Here is a 27,826-nt window from a genome sequence, read left to right on the forward strand (position 1 = left end):
GACACAGAGGTCAGCTGCAGAAAAGGTCAACTGTGTTCACTCAAAGGCCTATGATAGTACACACTCAGGTTGTCCAACTGATGTATGACACCTTTGACATTTGTTTTAATTTGTCTGCACAACAGAACCGTCTCCATCTTCTTTTTTTTAGCACAATCATTGTGCCAAATGCTTTATACAACCTGTGTGCACTAGGGCCAAAGACTGGCTGAGCACTTTCTCTATGGCGGTGCTATGTCTTGTGACAATAAGAAAAATCAGATTTTAGATGTTCATTAAAAAGTTTCTGTTGGAAATAAAGAGCACATAGAGATATAAGGGGAAGCAGCAGGTACATGAGGTAACTGAGGTTCTGTGCACAGCAAGGGTAACGCACAGGGGTGCTTATTTTGGGTGGTTCTTCATCCACAATAGACCTGTAGAAGCTAAACAATCCTTATTAAATTTTAAAGCTCTTCAGGCCACAAACCATATTTTATTGCATTTTGCGTAAATGGCATTATCTACTCATCAGGAGAGGGACCATAGTGAGCATGTAGGGGGAGAGACCCTGGTGAGGCTATAGGGGGTGGAACAAGGGAGAGGGCCTAGTGAGGCTATAGGGGGAGGAACAAGGAAGAGGGCCTGGTGAGGCTATAGGGGGTGGAACAAGGAAGAGGGCCTGGTGAGGCTATAGGGGGAGGAACAAGAGAGAGGGCCTGGTGAGGCTATAGGGGGTGGAACAAGGAAGAGGGCCTGGTGAGGCTATAGGGGGTGGAACAAGGAAGAGGGCCTAGTGAGGCTATAGGGGGAGGAACAAGAGAGAGGGCCTGGTGAGGCTATAGGGGGTGGAACAAGGAAGAGGGCCTGGTGAGGCTATAGGGGTGGAACAAGGAAGAGGGCCTGGTGAGGCTATAGGGGAGGAACAAGGGAGAGGGCCTGGTGAGGCTATAGGGGGTGGAACAAGGAAGAGGGCCTGGTGAGGCTATAGGGGGAGGAACAAGGAAGAGGGCCTGGTGAGGCTATAGGGGGTGGAACAAGGGAGAGCGCCTGGTGAGGCTATAGGGGGTGGAACAAGGAAGAGGGCTTGGTGAGGCTATAGGGGGTGGAACAAGAGAGAGGGCGAGGCTATAGGGGTGGAACGAGGAAGATGGCCTGGTGAGGCTATAGGGGGTGGAACGAGGGAGAGGGCCTGGTGAGGCTATAGGGGGAGGAACAAGGAAGATGGCCTGGTGAGGCTATAGGGGGAGGAACAAGGAAGATGGCCTGGTGAGGCTATAGGGGGGGGAACAAGGAAGATGGCCTGGTGAGGCTATAGGTAGAGGAACAAGGAAGATGGCCTGGTGAGGCTATAGTGGGAGGAACAAGGAAGAGGGCCCTCTTTTTCCCTTTTGGGGGGAAAAGGCTAGCCAGGTGTGTGAGTGTGTGTGTGTGTATGTGTATGAATCCTCGTGTGTATTCAGATGCTCGACCGTAGGCTGTGTCATCTCCCTGGGGAATGGGGGTGGGAGCTCACTCACTGCTTTGTGTAGATGCTAGGTGCACTGCCAATCAGAGGGCTGGTTTTGCAGACAATCTGGGGAGAAGACCAGACCGACCACCTCTAGGCCTCAGCTGCTTTGTGTTGTGTCCTAGACACACCCACCACAGAGAGGGCCAGAAACAATGTTCCCTTTCTCATCCTCCATCCCTCTGACCCAAAGTTCATCCCTCCATCCTTCCATTCTTCTTTGTGTGGTTCTGTTCAGACAATATATTCCTAATAAAAAAGGCTCTATTCTGACAGGTCTGGGAGTGCTCCCAGGGAGAAGTCGGTATTGACCTGGAAGAGACGCCCTTTGGCTGGACTCGCCCTGAGCTTTGCTAGCTAAGTACAAGTTCTTCTGCTGCTCATAAAATGCATTCGCTTGAAAACAACACAACACACATTCCTTTGACAGATGCCATTTCACAGTACATTTGTCTCACCGGTTAATCATAATAAGAAGCCATTGTTGTGACTTCATAATGGGATAATATATTGTAGCTAATTCAGGGTGTCACCCCAACTGGGACTTGAACACAGGGCCTGCGACTGTCAACCTAATACCTTATCCAAACCTCTCGACAAGGACACTATGTGTTGGCTTGAGGTCGCTACACTACCCACTGCCTTCAGGGGAGCTCCGTATAGCTTTTCAATCCAACACCTTAGTGGCGAAGGCCAAGAAATCCTTGACGAGGCCGATAGCTGGTGGGTTAATGTCGCTACAATATGCATGTCAATATAAATTCAAGTCATCATCATAACTTCTCAATGTATCGCCCGTGTCCTTCAGTAGTTTCTATTGTCCTGTCTGCAGGCTCAATCTGGTCTCTGTGTCCTTCAGTAGTTTCTATTGTCCTGTCTGCAGGCTCAATCTGGTCTCTGTGTCCTTCAGTAGTTTCTATTGTCCTGTCTGCAGGCTCAATCTGGTCTCTGTGTCCTTCAGTAGTTTCTATTGTCCTGTCTGCAGGCTCAATCTGGTCTCTGTGTCCTTCAGTAGTTTCTATTGTCCTGTCTGCAGGCTCAATCTGGTCTCTGTGTCCTTCAGTAGTTTCTATTGTCCTGTCTGCAGGCTCAATCTGGTCTCTGTGTCCTTCAGTAGTTTCTATTGTCCTGTCTGCAGGCTCAATCTGGTCTCTGTGTCCTTCAGAGTCCCTATTGTCCTGTCTGCAGGCTCAATCTGGTCTCTGTGACCTTCAGTAGTTTCTATTATCCTGTCTGCAGGCTCAATCTGGTCTCTGTGTCCTTCAGAGTCCCTATTGTCCTGGCTGCAGGCTCAATCTGGTCTCTGTGTCCTTCAGTAGTTTCTATTGTCCTGTCTGCAGGCTCAATCTGGTCTCTGTGTCCTTCAGAGTCCCTATTGTCCTGTCTGCAGGCTCAATCTGGTCTCTGTGTCCTTCAGTAGTTTCTATTGTCCTGTCTGTAGGCTCAATCTGGTCTCTGTGTCCTTCAGTAGTCCCTATTGTCCTGTCTGCAGGAACAATCTGGTCTCTGTGTCCCTTCTAAACCCTCTATAAAAGCACTTCTCCCGCTCGGTCTTTCCCATACCCTCTTTAAAAGCACTTCTCTCGCTCTGTCCTTCCCATTACCCTCTATAAAAGCACTTCTCTCGCTCGGTCCTTCCCATTACCCTCTATAAAAGCACTTCTCTCGCTCGGTCCTTCCCATACCCTCTATAAAAGCACTTCTCTCGCTCGGTCTTTCCCATACCCTCTATAAAAGCACTTCTCTCGCTCGGTCCTTCCCATTACCCTCTATAAAAGCACTTTTCTCGCTCTGTCCTTCCCATTACCCTCTATAAAAGCACTTCTCTCGCTCGGTCCTTCCCATTACCCTCTATAAAAGCACTTCTCTCGCTCTGTCCTTCCCATTACCCTCTATAAAAGCACTTCTCTCGCTCGGTCCTTCCCATTACCCTCTATAAAAGCACTTCTCTCGCTCGGTCCTTCCCATACCCTCTATAAAAGCACTTCTCTCGCTCGGTCCTTCCCATACCCTCTATAAAAGCACTTCTCTCGCTCTGTCCTTCCCATTACCCTCTATAAAAGCACTTCTCTCGCTCGGTCCTTCCCATTACCCTCTATAAAAGCACTTCTCTCCTTCCCATACCCTCTATAAAAGCTCGGTCCTTCCCATACCCTCTATAAAAGCACTTCTCTCGCTCTGTCCTTCCCATTACCCTCTATAAAAGCACTTCTCTCGCTCGGTCCTTCCCATTACCCTCTATATAAGCACTTCTCTCGCTCTGTCCTTCCCATTACCCTCTATAAAAGCACTTCTCTCGCTCGGTCCTTCCCATACCCTCTTTAAAAGCACTTCTCTCGCTCGGTCCTTCCCATACCCTCTATAAAAGCACTTCCCATACCCTCTATAAAAGCACTTCTCTCGCTCGGTCCTTCCCATACCCTCTATAAAAGCACTTCTCTCGCTCGGTCCTTCCCATACCCTCTATAAAAGCACTTCTCTCGCTCGGTCCTTCCCATACCCTCTATAAAAGCACTTCTCTCGCTCGGTCCTTCCCATACCCTCTATAAAAGCACTTCTCTCGCTCGGTCCTTCCCATACCCTCTATAAAAGCACTTCTCTCGCTCGGTCTTTCCCATACGCTCTATAAAAGCACTTCTCTCGCTCGGTCCTTCCCATACCCTCTATAAAAGCACTTCTCTCGCTCGGTCCTTCCCATACCCTCTATAAAAGCACTTCCCATACCCTCTATAAAAGCACTTCTCTCACTCGGTCCTTCCCATACCCTCTATAAAAGCACTTCTCTCGCTCGGTCCTTCCCATACCCTCTATAAAAGCACTTCTCTCGCTCGGTCCTTCCCATACCCTCTATAAAAGCACTTCTCTCGCTCGGTCCTTCCCATACCCTCTATAAAAACACTTCTCTCGCTCGGTCCTTCCCATACCCTCTATAAAAGCACTTCCCATACCCTCTATAAAAGCACTTCTCTCACTCGGTCCTTCCCATACCCTCTATAAAAGCACTTCTCTCGCTCGGTCCTTCCCATACCCTCTATAAAAGCACTTCTCTCGCTCGGTCCTTCCCATACCCTCTTTAAAAGCACTTCTCTCGCTCTGTCCTTCCCATTACCCTCTATAAAAGCACTTCTCTCGCTCGGTCCTTCCCATACCCTCTATAAAAGCACTTCTCTCGCTCGGCCCTTCCCATACCCTCTTTAAAAGCACTTCTCTCGCTCTGTCCTTCCCATTACCCTCTATAAAAGCACTTCTCTCGCTCGGTCCTTCCCATTACCCTCTATAAAAGCACTTCTCTCGCTCGGTCCTTCCCATTACCCTCTATAAAAGCACTTCTCTCGCTCGGTCATTCCCATACCCTCTATAAAAGCACTTCTCTCGCTCAGTCCTTCCCATTACCCTATATAAAAGCACTTCTCTCGCTCTGTCCTTCCCATTACCCTCTATAAAAGCACTTCTCTCGCTCTGTCCTTCCCATTACCCTCTATAAAAGCACTTCTCTCGCTCGGTCCTTCCCATACCCTCTATAAAAGCACTTCTCTCGCTCGGTCCTTCCCATACCCTCTATAAAAGCACTTCTCTCGCTCGGTCCTTCCCATACCCTCTATAAAAGCACTTCTCTCGCTCGGTCCTTCCCTTACCCTCTATAAAAGCACTTCTCTCGCTCGGTCCTTCCCATACCCTCTATAAAAGCACTTCTCTCGCTCGGTCCTTCCCATACCCTCTATAAAAGCACTTCTCTCGCTCAGTCCTTCCCATTACCCTCTATAAAAGCACTTCTCTCGCTCGGTCCTTCCCATTACCCTCTATAAAAGCACTTCTCTCGCTCAGTCCTTCCCATACCCTCTTTGTTCCACTGAATATGCCCTTGAGAACGCCACTTTTCCCCGTCTGCCCCTTCGATTCTACAATTACCAGTCTGAATGGAACAGCTTTGATTCAGATTAACACAGTAGTGGAAATGGACACCCCACTTCCTTGGCATAGTCTCTCCAACGTAGCACCCCATATAGCTGGTCTCTTCTCCTTAGAAGAGGAAGTCATGTTCATTCATTCTGTATTCTACCACAGGTCTCATGGTAGCCCCTCTATTGCCTTTCATCAACAGTGTAGAAGTATTCCACAAATGCGTATTATGTGGTTTATATGTGTAGTATATCATCAACTCCTGACGACAGAGTGACTTTGTGACTTTTCCAATTGGGTAAATTGAGATATTGATCGATCATCAACTCATCATCATCACCTTCTCCTCTTTAGTATAGTGTTGTGTGTCCCTGTGTGTCACGTGGGAGACCGGGGTTCAATTCTCTGACAGAGAGGAAGGAGTAGCCTGTCCTTATAAACAAGAATTTGTTTGTAACCGACTTGCCTACTTAAATAAATAAAAATCCCTGGGGCTGGTTGTGTCCCTAAGGTAACCTCTATACATACCCTATGGAAGGTGTAACGTATAAACAGTATGGCTCATCTATACAGAGCCATCAACTAGATTATACATCCTCTGTCTCTCTCCCTCTTGCATAATTCAATTCAAAAGGGCTTTATTGGCATGGGAAAAATATGATTACAATGCCAAAGCAAATGGAATAGACAAATAAGAAGGGAAATAAACAGTAAAAAAATGATCAGTAAACATCACAACTCACAAAATGTATTAAATAATATAGACATTTCAAATGTTATATAATTGTGTATGTACAGTGTTGTGACAATGTGCATGTCGTTAAAGTACGAAAGGGACCATAGAGAAGCAGAATGTAGGTTGTATTTACAATGTTGTTTGTGCTCCTCTGGTTGCTCTGTTGTCATGGTAATGGGCCACACATTGTGTTGTTGTGACGGCACACTGCGGTATTTACAATGTTGTTTGTGCTCCTCTGGTTGCTCTGTTGTCATGGTAACAGGCCACACATTGTGCTGTTGTGACGGCACACTGCGGTATTTACAATGTTGTTTGTGCTCCTCTGGTTGCTCTGTTGTCATGGTAACGGGCAACACATTGTGCTGTTGTGACAGCACACTGCGGTATTTACAATGTCGTTTGTGCTCCTCTGGTTGCTCTGTTGTCATGGTAACGGGCCACACATCGTGCTGTTGCGACGGCACACTGCGGTATTTACAATGTTGTTTGTGCTCCTCTGGTTGTTCTGTTGTCATGGTAACGGGCCACGCATCGTGCTGTTGCGACGGCACACTGCGGTATTTACAATGTTGTTTGTGCTCCTCTGGTTGCTCTGTTGTCATGGTAACGGGCCACACATCGTGCTGTTGCGACGGCACACTGCGGTATTTACAATGTTGTTTGTGCTCCTCTGGTTGCTCTGTTGTCATGGTAACGGGCCACACATTGTGCTGTTGCGACGGCACACTGCGGTATTTACAACAGATATGGGAGTTTAGGAATGTTTGATTTGTTTTTTAATTATTTGTGGGTCTGTGTGAACTGTGGGAAATGTGTGTCTCTAATGTGGTCATACATTTGGCAAGAGGTTAAGAAATGTAGCTCAATCCCGGTGTTAACTGTGCCACTAGAGATTCTGGGTTTGAGTCCAGGCTCTGTCGCACCTGGCGGTGACCGGGAGTCCCATGGAGCGGCGCACAATTGGCTCAGCGTCGTCCGGGTTATGGGAGGGTTTGGCTGGCAGGGATGTTCTTGTCCCATCGCGCTCTAGCGACTCCTGTGGTGGGCCGTGTGCAATGCATGCTGACATGGTCGTCAGGTGTACTGTGTTTCCTCCGACACATTGGTGCGGCTGGCTTCCGGGTTATGCAGGCATGGTCTCAAGAAGCAGTTGCCTCTCCCGGGACCGTACGGGAGAGGCAAACTACAAATTGGATACCACGAAATTGGGAGAAAAAATAAAAAATTATAAAAAGAAATGTAGCTCAGTTTCCACCTCATTTTGTGGCAGTGGGCACATAGCCGGTCCACTCTAGAGCCAGGCATTCCTATAGCAGCCTTTCTCAAAAGCAATACTATTCTGACCGAGTCTGTACATAGTCAAGGATTTAATTGGGGTGTTGAGTTTTATGTTCATTTTGATGGTATAGAAGGACCATCTTGCCTTGTTTCTTAGATCGATCACGACCTTGAGAAAGTTACGTGTGGTTTCAATGTTTAGGCTGAGGTAGGTGTAATTATTTGTGTGCTGTAGGGCAACAGTGTCTAGATAGGATATGTATTTGTTGTCTTGGCTACTGGATTTTTTTGGAACAGCATTATTTTTGTGTTACTGAGATTCACTGTCATGGCTCAAGTCTGTGCAGAATCTATGCAGAAGATCTAGATGCTGCTGTAGGCCCTCTTGTTTTGGAACAGTAGCAGCAGATCATCTGCAAACACTAGACACCCGGCCTTTCCAGTAGGGTGAGGCTGGGGGCTGCAGACTGTTCTAGTTAATTAGCCCTTGCCAATTCATTGATATACATGTTGAGGAGGGTGGGGCTCAAGCTGCATCCCTGTTTCATCTCATGGCCCTGAGGAAAGACATATGTGTGTTTATTGCCAATTTTAACTGCACACTTGTTGTTTGAGTACATTGATTTTATAATGTCATATGCTCCCCCCCCAACAACGCTTTCATGAATTTGTATAGCAGACCCTCAAGCCAAATTGTCCTGCCCATCCCCCCTCTCTCTGTCCTGTTTCCCCGCCCCCTCTCTCTCTCTCTCTACCTTTCCTGTCCCCTTCCTTTCCTGTCCCCTTCCTCTCTCTGTCCTGTTTCCCTCTCTGTCCTGTTTCCCCGCCCCTCTCTCTCTTTTCTACCTTTCCTGTCCCCTTCCTCTCTCTGTCCTGTTTCCCCGCCCCTCTCTCTTTCCTGTCCCCTTCTTTCCTACCTTTCCTGTCCCCTTCCTCTCTCTGTCCTGTTTCCCCGCCCCCTCTCTCTCTTATCTACCTTTCCTGTCCCCTTCCTCTCTCTGTCCTGTTTCCCCGCCCCCTCTCTCTCCCTCTACCTTTCCTGTCCCCTTCCTCTCTCTGTCCTGTTTCCCCGCCCCCTCTCTCTCTCTCTTTCTACATTTCCTGTCCCCCTCTCTCTGTCCTTTTTGCCCACCCCCTCTCTCTCTCTCTCTTTCTGTCTCTGTCTCTCTCGCTGAGGAGATCTTAAGGAGCTTGTCCTTCATGTCCATTCTATCCATCGTTGTACAGCAGCGCTACATCAGAGGAAGCTGGTGGGAGGAGCTATATGAGGAAGTGCTCATTGTATGTAATGCATGGATTGGAATTATTGGAACGGAGTCAAACATGTGGTTTCCATATGTTTGATACCTTTACATGAATTACATTCCAGCCATTACAATGAGCCGATCCTCGTATAGCTCCTCCCAACAGCCTCCACTTTGCTACAATGCCATCGTGACCAGCACCTAGCTACCCCTCACAGCACTACTGCAGAATACCAGTGTGTCCCAATCCAATGGTAGTCAGAAAAAGAGCCGTACAGTTTGTCAATGGGATATCTTTCCAGTCCAGTAAGTGGAGAGGCCCCCCAGGGCCAAACGATCAATAGGTTAGCAGAGAATGGCGAGAGGTAGAGAGGGTGCCAATTCACCCATGACCCAGGACTTGAGAGAGCTTTGATTTCCACACCACCATTGCCAGGCCAACCAAGCATTGGCATTAATTAGCTTGTGTTTGTTTCTACATACAAATCAATGAAAACAACTCTGAATTCTCCCCAATCAATTGCCAATGTCAGGGCTTTCCACCAAAAGGGCAGAGTGCTATTCCATCACGTCAGACTCACACTCGTTAGTACGGAAACAGCTAAGTAATATTACTGGAATGTTGGAGTTGCTCTGAAGTACATTAGTGAATGGGAATGATGACGCACGTCTGTAAACAGAGATACAGTGTTTATAGCCAAGGGAAACCGTTAAGTGTACCAATAATACAGGGTTTCCCCAACGTGCTTCTTGGGATCCCAAGGGCTGCACATTATTTTGGCCGAGCACTACACAGCTGATTAAAAAGAATCAACTAATCTTCGAGCTTTGATCATTTGAATCAGCTGTGTAGTGTTGGGGGGGGGGGACAGGGACAGGACTAAAAGTGTAACCCTTGGTGTACCGAGGACAGAGTTTGGGAAATGCTGCAATAATGTGCTTCCAAAAATTCAGTGTATGTCAATGAAAAAAAACAAAACAATCAAGAAAATAGTAGCTAGATATATCAACAGTTACACTTTACATCAGACATGCTTGAATGAGACCCATGCATCTGAGAATAAAACGTTCTCATATTGATAAATAAGAACCTTATCTGGAAACAGTATACCAAACAAAAAAGGTTATCACACACTGAATCCTCATTCGTGATGAAAATCATACAGTCACATTTTATAGAACTCTGCCAGAGTAACTAGCAGCGTAACTAGCAGAGTAACTAGCAGCGTAACTAGCAGCGTAACTAGCAGCGTAACTAGCAGAGTAACTAGCAGCGTAACTAGCAGAGTAACTAGCAGCAACATAATGTATGTATGATTGTCATTTCCTTATACAGTTACCCTAGCCTGAATGAAGATCAACGTAATGCTAATATTCCCATTCTTCCATGGCCACACATTGCTTCCCTGAGGGGGGCTGGTACTTACTGATGGGCCCCAAGGGTCCTGGGTTCTCAGGGGATCCCAGCTGGTCATGGTCGGGCTCCAGGGGGACTGTGTCCTCAGGGGACCCCAGGTGGTCATGGATGGATTCAAGCAGGTCATAATCGTCAAAATTCAACACAAACTCCTCAAAGTCCTCCAAGCCCTCCATGTTGAACTGAGAGGCGCGGTGCACAACCTCTGCTCCCTCGTTGTGCCGGTGGTTCACAGAGGGGCGCTGGTGTGGGGTGCCCAAGGTCCCTGGTGTGTGAATGTTGGTGGTCGTCTTGGTTTTTGGGTGTTTTTCCCCCACCACCACCACCTCTGGACAGGGGGCTGGTGGTCCCTGGTTCTTCTGCCCCATGGGATCTGTCATCTCCTGGGTCTGTGACGGTGTCTGTGGTGCCTCTTCCCCACCCCACTCCGGGTGGGCGCCCTGCTCATCCAGGGTTCTGGCGTTCTCTCACCTGCAGCTCCTCACCGTTTGTTGGTGTTAACTGTTAGCCAAGCCTGAGCCTCACGGAATCAGAGAGAGGTTCTGTGTTTTGATGGGGTTGATATTCGTCAGGAACAGAAGCTCCAGCACAAGCCAAGCTGAAGTAGTGGCTGCTGGTTACCAAAAGGCTATGTCCAATCTGCAGACTACTATAAATAGGTCCTCGTATGAAGTATCTGCTGTCACTGGAAGTCCACTCTAGATAACGGTTTAGGATAAAAAAAATTAAAAAGCTGACAAAAAAGACTACTAAAAGCAGATATTTATCTTCTTAGCGTCCCAATCGAACTCAAAAGTGGAAGAGAAATGTCACACTGCTGCTGTCCTCTCAGTGGTGTAGACAGAGGTAGTAGTGGTTTCTCTAGTAGATTTCGGCTGGGCACGATTCAGCAGCAGACTGGCTCAAGCTGTCATTCCAAAAATAAGTATTGATACAAACTGCAGCACTTGTTTTCAGACCTTCCTCTAATCTATTGGGCTAATTCACCAGTTTCCGTGGTGCCGGCCATCCATTGATCCTGGGATAGATGCTGGGATGAGGCGGGGCATGCGGGTGGGGTGACGCACCCCCGTTTTGGTTTCCATGACACCCTGTCACAGCCAGGGCAGGCAGCAGGAGCACAGTCAAGGCAAAATCAGAGGCTCAAGAAAAAAAAATGGAAGTGAAAGCTCTCTTCTTCTCTCAGAAAACATCCAAACAACTGAAAAATGCATTATACCCTATCACAGACACAGAGACAGAAAAACAGTAGTCATACTGCCTCTGTACAGAATGGAACTCTGGTTAGGAGCAAGAACCTGTCTCCAGCACTGTCTCCATGGAAACGATGATTACTTCTAATGTCCTGTCATCCTGAGTTGAACACTGACCTTTCCTCAAACCTATGTTTACAGTGTGTGTGTGTGCGAATATGTATGTGTGTGTGTGCAAATATGTATGTGTGTGTGCGTTTCACTTGCTTAGAGGCATTCTGAACATAAGCACATGTTGGTTATGCTTCAAAGCAAGCCTGCTCCACAGCATTGTGTCAAGCATGGTCACTGGTAGCCAACATCAGCCATTGGTAGCCCACATCAGCCATGTTACTCACAGTGAATGAACAAGTACACTCTCAGTGGGGCAATGGAACTCACAGTGCCTCGGGCAAACCTCTGTCACCATTTGAAACGGTTGTCATGACTGCTGCAGTTCTAGATTAAACTGCAGTACTATACTGGACGTTTTACTGTGACAAGACTCTGCTGAACAAGTCAATGGTCACGCGGAGAAGTTTAATTTGTTTGGAATAGTAATTAATGAAAGTTATGTCCTGTTAAAAAAATCTATTCTATGGCGTAAGTTAACCATCACGAAACATCAAACCATCAACCAGTACCACATTAAACTATCATCCTGCATGATGAATACACTTCTGTGTGCTGTGACTGAATTACAATATGTACTTATCGAAGTGGAAGAGGTGGAAAATACATGAGCTAATGGATATATGCGGCATAGCCTGAAATCTTTCTGTCCGTCCCCTACATCTGATAGCTGGTCTGTTTCTCGTTCCATTTTAATCTAGTCTGAGCGGCCGGTCAATGATTCCCATGCTGGGTGGATAAAAGCAGGAAGAGCCTGGGGCAGGGTCGCTGTCAAGGAGAATCGACCACTGATCTCGTGTTAATTATTGCCGCAGGATCATGGGATAGACCAGAGAGTGCTGCCCATCTATTTGCCAAAATGGTCCATCCTCTCTCCCTCTCTTTCTCCCAATTACATGACATTCAAAAGGTGTTGATGGCCTGGAGAATGCAATCAAATATATTCTCCCTCTTTCGCTGTCTTTCTCCCTTTCGCTCTCTCAATTCAATTTCAATTCAAAGGGCTTTACTGGCATGGGAACATTTACATTGTCAGAGCAAGTGAAATATGTAATAAATAAAAGTGAAATGAACAATAAAAAATGTACAATAAACATGATACTGATTCAAGTATTTTCTCTCTCTGCTCTGCATCCCTCTCTCTCTCGTCTGTTTCTCTCTCTCTCTCTGATCTGTATGTCTCGCTCTCTCTCTGATCTGTATGTTTCTCTCTCTCTGATCTGTATGTTTCTCTCTCTCTCTCTTGTCTGTTTCTCTCACTCTCTCTGCTCTGCATCCCTCCCTCTCGGGTCTGTTTCTCTCTCTCTCTCTGCTCTGCATCCCTCTCTCTCTCGTCTGTTTCTCTCTCTCTCTCTGATCTGTATGTCTCGCTCTCTCTCTGATCTGTATGTTTCTCTCTCTCTCTGATCTGTATGTTTCTCTCTCTCTCTCTTGTCTGTTTCTCTCACTCTCTCTGCTCTGCATCCCTCTCTCTCTCGTCTGTTTCTCTCTCTCTCTCTGCTCTGCATCCCTCTCTCTCCCTCCCTCTCTGGTCTATTTCTCTCTCTCTCTCTCTGCTCTGCATCCCTCTCTCTCCCTCTCTGGTCTGTGTGTCTCCCTCTCTTGTCTGTTTCTCTCTCTCTCTCTCTCTGATCTGTATGTCTCTCTCTCCCTCTCTGGTCTGTATCTCTCTCTCTGATCTGCTGATCTGTATGTCTCTCTCTCCCTCTCTTGTCTGTTTCTCTCTCTGATCTGTATGTCTCCCTCTCCCTCTCTGGTCCGTTTCTCTCTCTCTCTCTCTGCTCTGCATCCCTCTCTCTCTCTCCGGTCTGTTTCTCTCTCTCTCTCTCTGATCTGTATGTCTCCCTCTCTTGTCTGTTTCTCTCTCTCTGATCTGTATGTCTCTCTCTCCCTCTCTTGTCTGTTTCTCTCTCTGATCTGTATGTCTCCCTCTCTCCCTCTCTGGTATGTTTCTCTCTCTCTCTGCTCTGCATCCATCTCTCTCTTTCCGTCTGTTTCTCTCTCTCTCTCTGATCTGTATGTCTCCCTCTCTCCGGTCTGTTTTTCTCTCTTTCTCACTACTGTCTGTCTATATTAAAGTGCTTTTTTGGCATGGGAAACATACTGTATGTTTACATTGCCAAAGCAAGTGGAATAGACGGAATTGATGGAATTGAACAATCAGAAATTGACCGTGTACATTACACTTACAAAATGTGTAAAATAATATAGACATTTTAAAAATGTTATATTATTGGATATGTACAGTGTTGTAACAATGTGCAAATAGTTGAAGTATGAAAGTGAAGATAATTAAACAGATAAATATAAGTTGTATTTAAAATGGTGTTTGTGCTCCACTGGTAGCCTTTTCCTTTTGGCAACAGGTCACAAATAGTCTTGCTGTGGTGGCACACTTTAGTATTTCACCTAATATATATGGGAGCTTATCAAGAATGGATTTGTTTTCCAATTCTTTGTGGCTCTGTGTAATCTGAGGGAAATACATGTCTCTAATGTGATCATACATTTGTCAGGTTAGAAAGTGCAGCTCATTTTCCACCTCGTTTTGTGGGCAGTGAGCACATAGGCTGTCTTCTCTTTGGGAGCCAGGTCTGCCTATTGCGGCTGTGCTCACGGAGTCTGTACATAGTTAAAGCTTTCCTTTAGTTTGGGTCAGTCAAAGTGGACAGGTATTCTACCACTGGGTACTCTCTGTTAAGGGTCAAATATTCTAGTTTGCAAATGTTTTTGTTAATTACTTGACACATTGGAAGGAATTCTCTTTTTGTTTTCTCATGATTTGGTTGGGGCTAATTGTGTTGCTGTCCTGGTGCTCTGTGGGGTCTGTTTGTGTTTGTGAACAGAGCCATGGCAACTGGATATTTTTTGGAACACCATTATTTTTGACTTACTGAGATTTAGTGTCAGGGCCCAGGTTTGACAGAATCTGTGCAGAAGATCTAGGTGCTGCTATAAGCCCTACTTGGTTGGGGACAAAAGCACTAGATCATCAGCAAACAGTAGACATTTGACTTTACATTCTAGTAGGGTGAGGCCGGGTGCTGCAGACTGTTCTAGTGCCCTTGACAATTTGTTGATATACAGTATGTTGAAGAGGGTGGGGCGGCAGGGTAGCCTAGTGGTTAGAGCATTGGACTAGCAACTGTGAAGGTTGCAAGTTCAAATCCCCAAGCTGACAAGGTAAAAATCCCCAAGCTGACAAGGTACAAATCTATCGTTCTGCCCCTGAACAGGCAGTTAACCCACTGTTCCTAGGCTGTCATTGAAAATAAGAATTTGTTCTTAACTGACTTGCCTAGTTAAATAAAGGTAAAAAGGGTGAGGCTCAAGCTGTACTACACAGCCCTATTTTAACTGCACATTTGTTGTTTGAGTACATGGATTTTATAATGTATGTTTTTCCCCCAAAACCACTTTCCATCAATTTGTATAACAGACTCATGCCAAATTGAGTCAAAAGCTTTTTTTAAATCAACAAAGCATGAGAAGACTTTGTCTTTGTTTTGGCTTGTTTGTTTGTCACTTAGGGTGTGCAGGGTGAATACATGGTCTGTCGTACGGTAATTTGGTAAAAATCCAATTTGACATTTGCTCAGTATATTGTTTTCACTGAGGAAATGTACGAGTCTGTTGTTAATGATAATGCAGAGGATTTTCCCAAGGTTTCTGTTGACGCATATCCCACGGTAGTTATTAGAGTAACATTGGGGTGATCTGTCCTTGGTTCCAAATATTGGGGAAGATGCCAGAGCTGAGGATGATGATGATGAGTTTAAGTATAGCCAATTGGAGTTTGTGGTCTGTATATTTTATCATTTTATTGAGGATATTCAAACATTTTTGGTTTGGAGGGTTGGTATTTTGTCATGTAGTTTTTTTCAATGTAATTGGAGAATCCAGAGGGTTTTGGTAGTCTGTAATAGTTGATTCTAAGATTTGTATTTGATCATGTGTATGTTTTTGCTATTTGTTCTTTGTTCTTTGTTATAGGGACAAAAAGATTGTTTGTTAAGTTTGTTCAAATTTTCCCAGAAGTGGTTAGATTGTATAGAATCTTCAATTACATTGAGATGATTTATTACGTTGTTTAAAAGGGATTGAATTTGTTGTTGCCTAATTGGCTTTTACACTATTTTCCATCCATCTACATTATGCAGTTCCTTTGGCTTTGATGCGACATGACTGAGTATTGCTCTGTTCAAGTAGACTGTGATTTTGCTGTGATCTGATAAGGGTGTCAGTGGGCTGACCGTGAACACTCTGAGAGACTCTGGGTTGAGGTCAGTAATAAAGTGGGGCGGCAGGGTAGCGGTTCTTAACTGACTTGCCTGGTTAAATAAAGGTAAAAAAAAAAAAAGTAGTATACTGCCAAGAGATGAGCTATACGTGTACCAACCGTAGGAGTCCCCTCGAAGCCTGCATTGACTATGTACATACCCAGCGTGCGACAGTGCTGCAGGAGTTGTGAGCCGTTTTGTGTCTAGGGGGGTGGGGGGGCATATGGAGGTGAGAATACTGTTACCTCCAGGCAGGTGTTTGTCACCCTGTGTATTCAGGGTGTCAGGTTCTTGTCCATTTCTGGCATTTAGGTCGCTGTAGACTAGTACATATCCCTGGTCCTGGAAATGATTGATTTCCCCCTCCAGGATGGAGAAACTGTCTTCATTCAAATATGGGGCCTTATTTTCCCCAGACCTACACAAACAGGTCCTAAACAAAACTCTCACCCCCAAACAATGACACTTGCACAGTTTGGCAAACAAGCACAAGCCCCCTGACATTCATCTGTGTGAGGGACACTAAACAACAACAAGCGTATCAACAACCCAGAAGTCAGCCGCACCAATGTGTCGGAGGAAAAACCGTTCGACTGACGACCGCAGTCAGCCAGCCCGCCACAAGGAGTCGCCAGAGCGCTATAAGACGACACTGGGCCAATTGTGTGCTGCCCTGTGGGACTCCCGGTCACGGCCAGTTGTGACATAGCCTGGGATCGAACCCGGGTCTGTAGTAAGACCGCTGCGTCACTCGGGAGGCCACCGCACTGTCATTCACACATAGCAGATGTTCTCAACATTCACACATTCCTTTCGCCGTCTTATTTCTGTCCCTTTTGATTCACATATCCACCCTATCCAATCCCAGTATTAACATATCCACCCTATCAAATCCCAGTATTCACATATCCACCCTATCAAATCCCAGTATTCACATATCCACCCTATCCAATCCCAGTATTCACATATCCACCCTATCAAATCCCAGTATTCACATATCCACCCTATCAAATCCCAGTATTCACATATCCACCCTATCAAATCCCAGTATTCACATATCCACCCTATCAAATCCCAGTATTCACATATCCACCCTATCAAATCCCAGTATTCACATATCCACCCTATCAAATCACAGTATTCACATATCCACCCTATCCAATCCCAGTATTAACATATCCACCCTATCAAATCCCAGTATTCACATATCCACCCTATCCAATCCCAGTATTCACATATCCACCCTATCAAATCCCAGTATTCACATATCCACCCTATCCAATCCCAGTATTCACATATCCACCCTATCCAATCCCAGTATTCACATATCCACCCTATCCAATCCCAGTATTCACATATCCACCCTATCCAATCCCAGTATTCACATATCCACCCTATCAAATCCCAGTATTCACATATCCACCCTATCCAATCCCAGTATTCACATATCCACCCTATCAAATCCCAGTATTCACATATCCACCCTATCAAATCCCAGTATACACATATCCACCATATCAAATCACAGTAGTCACATACCCACCCTATCAAATCACAGTATATCAAATCAAATTTATTTATATAGCCCTTCGTACATCAGCTGATATCTCAAAGTACTGAACAGAAACCCAGCCTAAAACCACAAACAGCAAGCAATGCAGGTGTTAAAGCACATTGGCGAGGAAAAACTCCCTCGAAAGGCCAAAACCTAGGAAGAAACCTGGAGAGGAACGAGGCTATGAGGGGTGGCCAGTCCTCTTCTGGCTGTGCCGGGTGGAGATTATAGTATACACATATCCACCCTATCAAATCCCAGTATTCACATATCCACCCTATCAAATCACAGTATTCACATATCCACCCTATCAAATCACAGTATTCACATACCCACCCTATCAAATCACAGTATTCACATATCCACCCTATCAAATCACAGTATTCACATATCCACCCTATCAAATCACAGTATATCCTAGTACTAAAACATAGCAACACCATGTAACACCATGTATTACACTCTCACATAAGGACATATACATCGGACAGATATGTCCTATATTGTTACGTCAATAAACTAGCAGATTTTCCCTCCACTTGTTATACGTTCAAGAATATGAACTATGGTAATACAGTACAGTATCATTTAACATATTGCCACACTGGCATTATTGCAGTACATCAATCCTGGGGTGTAAGTGATTTATATTTGATATTTTATCCCAGTACTCAGACCTGCTTCAAACTGTCACCGTCAAACTGTCCCACAGCAGAACAGCTGGGAAGGCAACTGAAGCATTGCATCCAATTGGAGCAACCTGCCTATGTCAGCGGTAAAGGATGATGACTGGGTCTGTCCATCAAGAGGCACCAAGTGAGGAACCCGAGAGTTTGGTTAAAATATATTTACCAAGTAACTAAGTCTCAAGGTGTGCATTTTTTATTTAAACCTGCAACCAACGTTACTTAGTATTAAATTACACTACCTTTACCCTCTACTTTCATGAGAAATAGTATGCCCTTGTTCAGGAAAAAGGGCCTACACCAGGCAGGGGTCAACCCTCCTCCAGCAGCTGGGTATGCAGGCTTTTGCTCCAGCCCTACATAAATACACCCGATTCAACTAAAGTCCCGATAGTAGAATCAGGTGTGGTAGATTAGGGCCGCAGGAGGGTTGCTCAACAGCAGGAGGGTGGGCTAGAGGGGTTGATTTGGGAACGGTCCGTTCTCTCTGGTGTGTATGTGTGTGTCTTACTCTTCATGTCGTCCAGATCGGCGCTAGCCAACATCTGAGCCTCAGCCTCGTCGGTGGGCACCTTCCGGTACACGGCTGTTTCCACGGCTGTCATGCTGCCGATACAGACGCGCTCCCGCATGTCGTAACTGGTCCGCGGTGCAGGGTGGAGAGGATTCCTCCTGAACCAGCCACGGGTGTTCATGCTTGGGGGGTCCGCAGAGGTGGGGCACCAGGGGAGGGGAACACAGGGGGGAATCACGGACAGTGCAGAGGGAATACTTGAGTACGTGTGAAAACCCAGAGGTGATTATATTGTATTTGATTCTTTAAACGTTTGCTTTTGAAGTATGTCAGGTAACTAACTATCTGTTATCTATTGTGTCAACTATCAACTACCAGTTTCATCTCAATTTCTTCATTTTCATTCAAATACTCAACCATGGACATGCTTCCTGACAGTTGTGGCTGCTTTGTGTGATGTATTGTTGTCTCTACCTTCTTGCCCTTTGTGCTGTTGTCTTTGCCCAATAATGTTTGTACCCTGTTTTGTGCTGCTACCATGTTGTGTTGCTACCATGCTGTGTTGTCATGTGTTACCGCCATGCTCTGTTGTTGTCTTAGGTCTCTCTGTATGTAGTGTTGAGTTGTCTCTCTTGTCATGATGTGTGTTTTGTCCTATATTTATATTTGATTTATTTTTAATCCCAGCCCCCGTCCCCGCAGGAGCCCTTTTTCCAGGCATTCATTGTAAATAAGAATTTGTTATTTACTGACTTGCCTACTTCAATAAAGGTTAAATAAAATAAATAAATACAAATCATGAAGGACCATCAGCCATAAACCAGTTCAGAATTTGATTTTTTTTGTCCCAGTGTTAGAACTCCAGAATCTACTAAATCCTTCTTTAAAATTTACATGGTATCAAACGTCGACCCAGTCTATACGAACAAACATCTTGACTGGCACACACAGTATGAATCATCTTGGAGGGGTCAGATTGTTGGGTGTAGTGTGGTCCATCATGCAACAGAGGGCACCAGAACACAGCACTGCAACACTGGCTTCCTCACCCAGTGAATCATTGGCTGCTTTAACTCAGGCAACAACATCCTAACATTACATGACATTGTGACTACGTTCCTTTTTTGCTGCTGCAATAATAATAAATGAGTGAGATTAACCGCCCTGCAGAGAGGGAAACAAGTACCTGGGTTGTATTCATTAGGCTACAAGAGGAAGAAAACAGAATGAAATGGAGGGACTACCTGGAGTTGTCCAATAACAAATGTACAATTTCTGTTTCCGTTGCAAGATATTTTTCTATGTTGAGCCCTAATGAATATGACCCTCGACTCCACACAGTCTCTGATGTCCCAGGATGAATGCATATATTATTCAATCCATTACCAAATAATTCATAGCTCTGTGTTGATGAGTCAGATAGGTTTACTCATAAAGATCCTATCTAGGACACGAGACATGATGGTGACAGGCACAAAGTTTCCTTTTAAGCCATATAAATGTTTTGATTGTTTTTAGATGTTCACTTAAAAACAGATAAATCTGCCAGAAGAATCGGGAGAAATGAGCACTGAATTTTTGAAGTTTTTAAATGAAGAGCATTGTAGAAAGAGCTGGGCTCCTTGTTTGATGAGCACTTTAAATATCTTCCTCTGTCATACAAAATAAATATTGTAGGCACTGTACTATTTTTAGTGCACTCTAGTTCTGTGTTTTCTTAGTTCACAATTCATGAAGCATATCATCCTTCTAGTTACATCCCAGTATCACCTTGTGTCTTACGGCAAGCTTTGCTAACAAAATAAGTGATGGTTGCTGGTTGTTGCATATTGAAGTGATCCATACAATTGGCTGATTTGAAAAAACATTGTTTCACCACACAGCCAAGTTCCTGTGCCTCATCTCCTGCTAGCTACCGTGACATTGCTTTATGCATCCAAACATCTGATTCTGGGCACACCTGTTGGTGGGCTCTTCATCACCCTCCTCATCCTCTGGTTGCTCCCGAATGTCCTGTTGCGCCTCTTCCAACTCCCCCTCCACCACCTCTGCCGTGGCCAGTGTGGCCTTCTCCAGCGGCGGATGTTGTTGTTCGCTCTCCATGTGGAAGGAAGTTAGCGGGACGGTCGGCTCCAAATTCTCCTCACTCCCCAGGCTAAACTAAGAGGAGAGGGAGTTGGTTACATTGGTCTTAGCATCTCTCCCATAGAGTGGCGCACAATTGGCCCAGCGTTGTCCGGGATAGGGTTTGGCCGGGCTAGCCGTCATTGTACTTGCTCTTAACTGACTTGCCTACTTAAATGAAGGTTAAATAAAAAATAGATGTACAGTGTTTTCAACAATGTGCAAATAGTTGTAGTACGAATAGTAAGGGAAGATAAGCAAACTCTCTCTCTGTCTCCATGGCACCTGTTAGTACTAGTCTAACAGATCTTCATCTTTCTTGGGTCAGCTACTGCCTGCTCTTTGTCAAAGGTCTCAAATTACACAGGAGACCAGAATTCTCTGCCTCCTTCACACAAAACATGTCATGTGTGATAGACATTTCTCTCTGGAGTGTCTTTGAAATGAATATATAACAAATTAATAAACTAAACTTCTACTTGCAACATTCCAAACATTGTATTGGATTCTATAAACAATAAATGATCAATAACAAAAAGAGGTATTCTGATAAGCTGTCAGACATGATCACACATTTCTCTGTTATGTTACCTGCTGTTGGTCGTCGGGCTGCTCGGTGGGCGTGGCTGCCAGGTCCCTCCCCTCTGTCTCAGACTCCTCCTCCTCGTCTACCTCATGGATGGTGGGTGTGACCTCTGAGGGCGCCATGGAGGTCTTTTTGTTCTTGCGCTTCTTCTTGCGCCGGCGTTTGCGGTCCATGCTGAGCACCCGCTTGCGTAGGCGCTGGGGTGGGGGTAGATGGGTGGACAGCGGGTGGTGGGTGTGGTGAAAGGTGTGCCGGTGATCTGTGAAAGGAATGGTAGGCGTTTAAGTTAAAATACCGTCCTCGCCTGCCGATATAATGAATGCAAGACTTGTCATAAGTAGTTTTTGAACTATCTGACAGTAAAAGAAAACTCATACAGATCCTGACAAAATCCTAGACATTTTAAAGCAATTGAATTGTTGATGAACAGACAGAAATGCCCCTGATATTACAAAGGCTCATATGCTTATAACAAGTTATGAAGAATTATACTGGCAGGCTTAAATTAAAGGCCCAGTGTCAGTCAAAAACGTGATTTCCCTGTATTTTATATACAATGAACAAAAATATCAATGCAACATGTAAAGTGTTTTATGAGCTGAAATAAAAGATCCCAAGATTTTACATACTCACAAAAAACAGATTTCAACATTTTGAGCACAAATTTGTTGACATCCCTGTTAGTGAGCATTTCTCCTTTGCCAAGATAATCCATCCACCTGACAGGTGCGTCAAAAATGCCTCCAACGTCATTTTAACACTCTCGCATTCGGAATTTTGGATGAAAAGCATGTCCAAATTAACCGGCCTACTACTCGGGCCAGAACATATGATATGCATATAACTGGTAGATTTGGATAGGAAACACTCTAACGTTTCCAAAACTGTTAAAATAGTGTCTGTGAGTATAACAGAACTGATTTGGCAGGCGAAAACCTGAGAAAAATCCATTCAGGAAGTATTTTTTTGTTTGTTGTAGTTTTCTATTCAATGCCATTACAGTATCCATTGACTTAGGACTCAATTTGCAGTTCCTTTGCCTTCCACTAGATGTCAACAGTCTTTAGAAATGGTTTCAGGCTTGTATTCTTATAAATGAGGGAGTAAGACCAGTCTGAATGAGTGGACCCTACCGTGTCGCAGAGCTTTTTCATGCGCAATCCCGAGAGAGTGCATTTCTTGTTTACCTTTTATATTGACAACGTTATTGTCCGGTTTGAATATTATCTATCATTTAGGCTAAAAACAACCTGAAGATTGAATATAACTTGTTATGGCTGCAATCCCAATACATTGATCGATATGACAACTACCAGTGAAAATAGAGGGCACCAAATTCAAACCACAGAAATCTCATAATTACAATTTCTAAAACATGCATGTGTCTTATATCATTTTAAAGCTATTCTCGTTGTTAATCCCACCAAAGTGTCCGATTTCAAATAGGCTTTTCAGCGAAAGCACTACAAATGTTAGGTCTCCACCATCCACAATAAGCACAGCCATTTTCCAGCAAAATATAGCATTCACAAAAAGCATAAATAAAGACCAAATTAATTACTAACCTTGAATGATCTTCATCAGATGACACTCATATGACTTCATGTTACACAACACATGCATGTTTTGTTTGATAAAGTTCATATTTACATTTTAAAAAATCGGAGTTTACATTGGCGCGTTAGATTCACTAGTTCCAAAAACATCAATTGACATCAAGTGATTTTACATAGCCACATCGTTTCAACAGAAATACTCATCATAAATGTAGATGATAATACAAGTTATACACATGGAATTATATATATACACCTCTCCTTAATGCAACCGCTGGGTCAGATTTCAAAAAAGGTTTACGGAAAAAGCAAGCCATGCAATAATCTGAGACGGCGCTCAGAACAGTAGCCAAATTAGCCTCCATGTTGGAGTCAACAGAAACCAGAAAATACATGATAAATGTTTCCTTACCTTTGATGAACTTCATCAGAATGCAGTCCTAGAAATCCAAGGTCCACAATAAATGCTTGATTTGTTCGAAAATGTCCGTTATTTATGTCCAATTAGCTACTTTGGTTAGCGCGTTTGGTAAACAATTCCAAAGTCTCAAAGTGCATCCACTATAACGTGACGAAATGTCCAAAAGTTCCGTAATAGTCAGTAGAAATATGTCGAACGATGTACTCAATCTTTAGAATGTTGTTTACATATATCTTGAATAACGTACAAACCGTAGAATTAGAATTACTTCAGATGAGCGGTGGAACGCAAGTCCTTCCCCTGTGAACGCGTCTGGTGAAAGCATGGTCCACTCATGGCTGTGGTGACTATTTCCAGTGTCAATCGACACCCCTTCCCAGAGTCATCAGACAAAGTTCTATTGACTGCTGACATCTAGTGGAAGGCGTAGGAAGTGAAAACTCATCCATATCTCGCTGTAATTTCAATGAGACCTTGGTTGAAAATCTGCCACCTCCAGAAAAAAAACAGGAAGTGGAATTTCTCAGGTTTTTGCCTGCTATATGAGTTCTGTTATACTCACAGACATAATTCAAACAGTTTTATAAACTTCAGAATGTGTTCTATCCAATACTACTATAATAATATGCAAATATTAGCAACTATGACTGAGTAGCAGGCCGTTTGATATGGGCACATTTCATCCAAGCTACTCAATACTGCCCCTGCAGCCATAAGAAGATAAACATCGTTTGACATGTTTCTATGAACTTTATGGATACAATTTAGATTTTTTTGTCTGCCTGCTTTGACTGCGTTTGAGCCTGTGGATTACTGAAGAGAACGCGCAAACAAAACAGAGGTTTTTGGATATAACGAGATTTTATCGAACAAAAGGAACATTTATTGAGTAAATGAATGTCTTCTGAGTGCCACCATATGAAGATCATCAAAGGTAAGGGATTCATTTTATCTCTATTTCTGAGTTTTGTAACGCTTATACTTGGCTGATTACTGTTTGTAATAATTTGTCAACTGGGCTATGTTCTGGACTAGGTATGTTCTCGCCGAAAAGCAATTTATAAATATGACACCGTGGTTGGATTAAGAAGTTAATCTTTAAACCTCTGTAAAATATGTTTTGTTTTCTGAATTTTTATAATGAGCATTTCTGTATTTGAATTTGGCGCTCTGCAATCTCGCTAGCGTCCCATATACCCTTGAGAGTTTAAAGAATTTGGCAGTATATCCAACCGGCCTCAGAATCGCAGATCATGTGTATGGCGTCGTGTTGGCGAGCGGCTTGTTGATGTCAACGATGTGAACAGAGTGCCCCATGGTGGCGGTCAGGTTATGTTATAGGCAGGCATAAGCTATGGACAATGGACACAATTGTATTTTATCAATGGCAATTTGAATGCACATAGATACCATGACGAGATCCTGAGGCCCGTTGTCATGACATTCATCTGCCGCCATCACCTCATGTTTCAGCATGATAACTCACGGCCCCATGTCGCAACAGCCTGATCGACTCTATGCGAAGGAGATGTGTCGCACTGCATGAGGCAAATGGTGGTCACACCAGGTACTGACTGGTCTTCTTATCCACACCCCTGTAACGTGTAAGCAAGTACAGGGAGTGTATTTAAGAAATAAATTAACATAGGCCAAAACATGAAACATGAGTAGCATACAGACATGGAACACAAAACAGAGTCAATAAGGTCTTTGGAAAGAGCCAAAGGGAGTGACAGTTACAGGGAAGGCAATCAGGAATGTACAGGTGAGTCTGATGAGGGGTGGTGCGCGTAACGATGGTGACAGGTGTGCGTTAAAGTAAGCAGACTGGCGACCTCGAGCGCCGGAAAGGGAATATGTGACAGCCACTACCTTTTTTTAAGGGATCTATGACCAACAGATGCATATCTGTATTCCCAGTCATGTGAAATCCATAGATTAGGGCTGTTGGATTCCAGTCTGAAATATACTAATTCATGTTACCATACTAGAACTTATTGATTACTTTACATGTCCAAGGAATGTATGTGTTGGAGTCAGTGGAGTGTGGATAATAACTAGGTCTATGAAAAGTTACTGAGTGAGAAAGGGGGAGGTAGAATGTTTACATTCTGTTAAAAAATGTTAACGTTAAATCTCATGGCTCCTATGGAGGTCTGGTTTCAGTCACTGATAAGGTAGGACAGTCGTGGATTTGGGAGGAGCAAGGAATTCGGCCGAGGTCAGGTCAGATGAAGCGAGAAGGAACAGTCCTATCCCACACACATATATTTCCACACCCATGAGGTTCTAGCAGGAGGCAGGGCCAAGACTACACAAGGACCTAGTTAATTTATTTAAATTGACTGATTTCCTTATATGAACTGTAACTCAGTAAAATCTTTGAAATTGTTGCATGTTGTGTTTATAATTTCTGCTCAGTGTATATTTCCACACTATGAGGTTGGATTAATATGATGAAATTGTGAAAATTATGATAATGCCCTTTCAGTGTAACAGCTGTTCGAAAAGACCGCCTGAAATGTCAGCCTGTTTTGGTGGGATGGAGTTTTGTTGTCAGTAGGCAGTACATTAGTTAATAAACCAATAAGAAAGAGAATTCCAAACCTCTCTGGCGATAACAGTTAGTTTCCTGTTTCCCCCTTCCCACTCAGAACACCACCAGACAGTCCTAGTAAAATTCTTGCTTGAGAAATTGCTCTTTGTTAAGAAGCTATGTCTTTCTTTTTGACCATTTTAATTGAAAACAATCAAAGATACTTAAACGCTACCCAGAAATGGTTTGATATGGAGATAAAAACGTCCTTTAAGTGATACCAAAATGTAATTTAAGCCAAAACACATTCCTGTTGGCAAAAATATATATTCCAAAAAATATGGAGAACACCCCCAAAAAACTGGGTAAGCAGTAGTGTTGCACGAAACTTTGGTACTTTGTCGATAAAAAAAAAAAATCATAAAACGGTACTAGAATTTTTGTTATGTTCAAATGTTGTCTCACGTGATCAAGAGGATTAAGTCTGTCTCAGAGCGCAATCCATTTAACCCGTCAAGAGCAAAGAGCTCCACTACCTCATTCATCGCTAGAGCAGTCTGGGCTGCATTATCTCTCCGGGCTGCATTAGCTCTCCACTCATTCTGCACAGAAGTTAACATACTTAAATAATGCAACACAGCATGTGGAACCTGTTAATTGCTGTTCTCAAAACAATGTTCCTACAGGCTAGAACACTTTACAATGCAAGAAGATACCGGTAACTTCTAGCTTTATAGGCAAACTTTCCTTGCTAGCTAATAGCTGAATTTCCTACAGCTGAAGTCACTTTTTCATGTCCCTCGCCTATCATCTGGTTTCCACTAGATTCCACAGCCACAAAGTCAGATTCCACAGCCACTTTCTGCCTAGAAAATTAAGTCACTACTTTCTTAAAGAGACAGCGCACACATTTATAAAAGAAGCGATTGCTTCTTCTATGCAAATGTTGTTTATCACCTCAATAAAATAATAAGTTCTAATAGCAGTTGGCGATAAAATAAGTCCTACATTAAAGGGAACATTTGTCATCTGTAGCCCCATGCTATCAGCTAAAACATGCTGAATAACTCAATGCATACACACTCATACTGAATAATATGCATGCACAAACTCCTATTGAATGAGATGCATGCACAAACTCCTATTGAATGAGATGCATGCACAAACTCCTATTGAATGAGATGCATGCACAAACTCCTATTGAATGAGATGCATGCACACACTCCTATTGAATGAGATGCATGCACACACTCCTATTGAATGAGATGCATGCACACACTCCTATTGAATGAGATGCATGCACACACTCCTATTGAATGAGATGCATGCACACACTCCTATTGAATGAGATGCATGCACAAACTCCTATTGAATGAGATGCATGCACACACTCCTATTGAATGAGATGCATGCACAAACTCCTATTGAATGAGATGCATGCACACACTCCTATTGAATGAGATGCATGCACACACTCCTATTGAATGAGATGCATGCACACACTCCTATTGAATGAGATGCATGCACAAACTCCTATTGAATGAGATGCATGCACAAACTCCTATTGAATGAGATGCATGCACAAACTCCTATTGAATGAGATGCATGCACACACTCCTATTGAATGAGATGCATGCACACACTCCTATTGATGCATCCTATTGAATGAGATGCATGCATGAGATGCATGCACAAACTCCTATGCATGCACACACTCCTATTGAATGAGATGCATGCACAAACTCCTATTGAATGAGATGCATGCACACACTCCTATTGAATGAGATGCATGCACAAACTCCTATTGAATAATATGCATGCACAAACTCCTATTGAATGAGATGCATGCACACACTCCTATTGAATAATATGCATGCACAAACTCCTATTGAATGAGATGCATGCACACACTCCTATTGAATAATATGCATGCACAAACTCCTATTGAATAATATGCATTAACCTGTATTGTGAATAGACCTAGTCTACATCTTGATTTACTCAGTTTATCAATAGAGATTTACCATTCAAATAAACGATTACCATTATGCTATGTAGTTAGATGGGTGAAAACCAAGTCAAATTGATTGGATGATTGTACAATTGATCAAATTAATGCATACATGGCTGTCTCAAC

General features: G+C 43.9%; 1 protein-coding gene across 7 annotated transcripts in view; it reads right to left on the minus strand.

Annotated features, from left to right (window-relative positions):
• The window catches only part of LOC118366714 (anion exchange protein 3-like), a 100,340-nt gene that overhangs the window by 25,162 nt on the left and 47,352 nt on the right, over positions 1 to 27,826 (minus strand). For 2 of the 7 annotated variants that reach the window (XM_052493054.1, XM_052493053.1), the window contains exons 4-6: positions 21,182 to 21,435; positions 20,427 to 20,626; positions 18,464 to 18,648 (exon numbers count right to left, since the gene is read on the minus strand). In XM_052493054.1, the coding sequence (XP_052349014.1) occupies positions 18,464 to 18,648; positions 20,427 to 20,626; positions 21,182 to 21,435 (639 nt within the window). Of the gene's footprint in view, positions 1 to 10,077; positions 11,086 to 18,463; positions 18,649 to 20,426; positions 20,627 to 21,181; positions 21,436 to 24,563; positions 24,749 to 27,826 lie in introns of those variants that run through there. The other 5 variants (XM_052493057.1, XM_052493056.1, XM_052493059.1 and 2 more) reach the window with 5 other exon arrangements.

This window comes from Oncorhynchus keta, chromosome 34 (genome assembly GCF_023373465.1).
Source record: "Oncorhynchus keta strain PuntledgeMale-10-30-2019 chromosome 34, Oket_V2, whole genome shotgun sequence".
NCBI classification, from domain to species: Eukaryota; Metazoa; Chordata; class Actinopteri; order Salmoniformes; family Salmonidae; genus Oncorhynchus; species Oncorhynchus keta.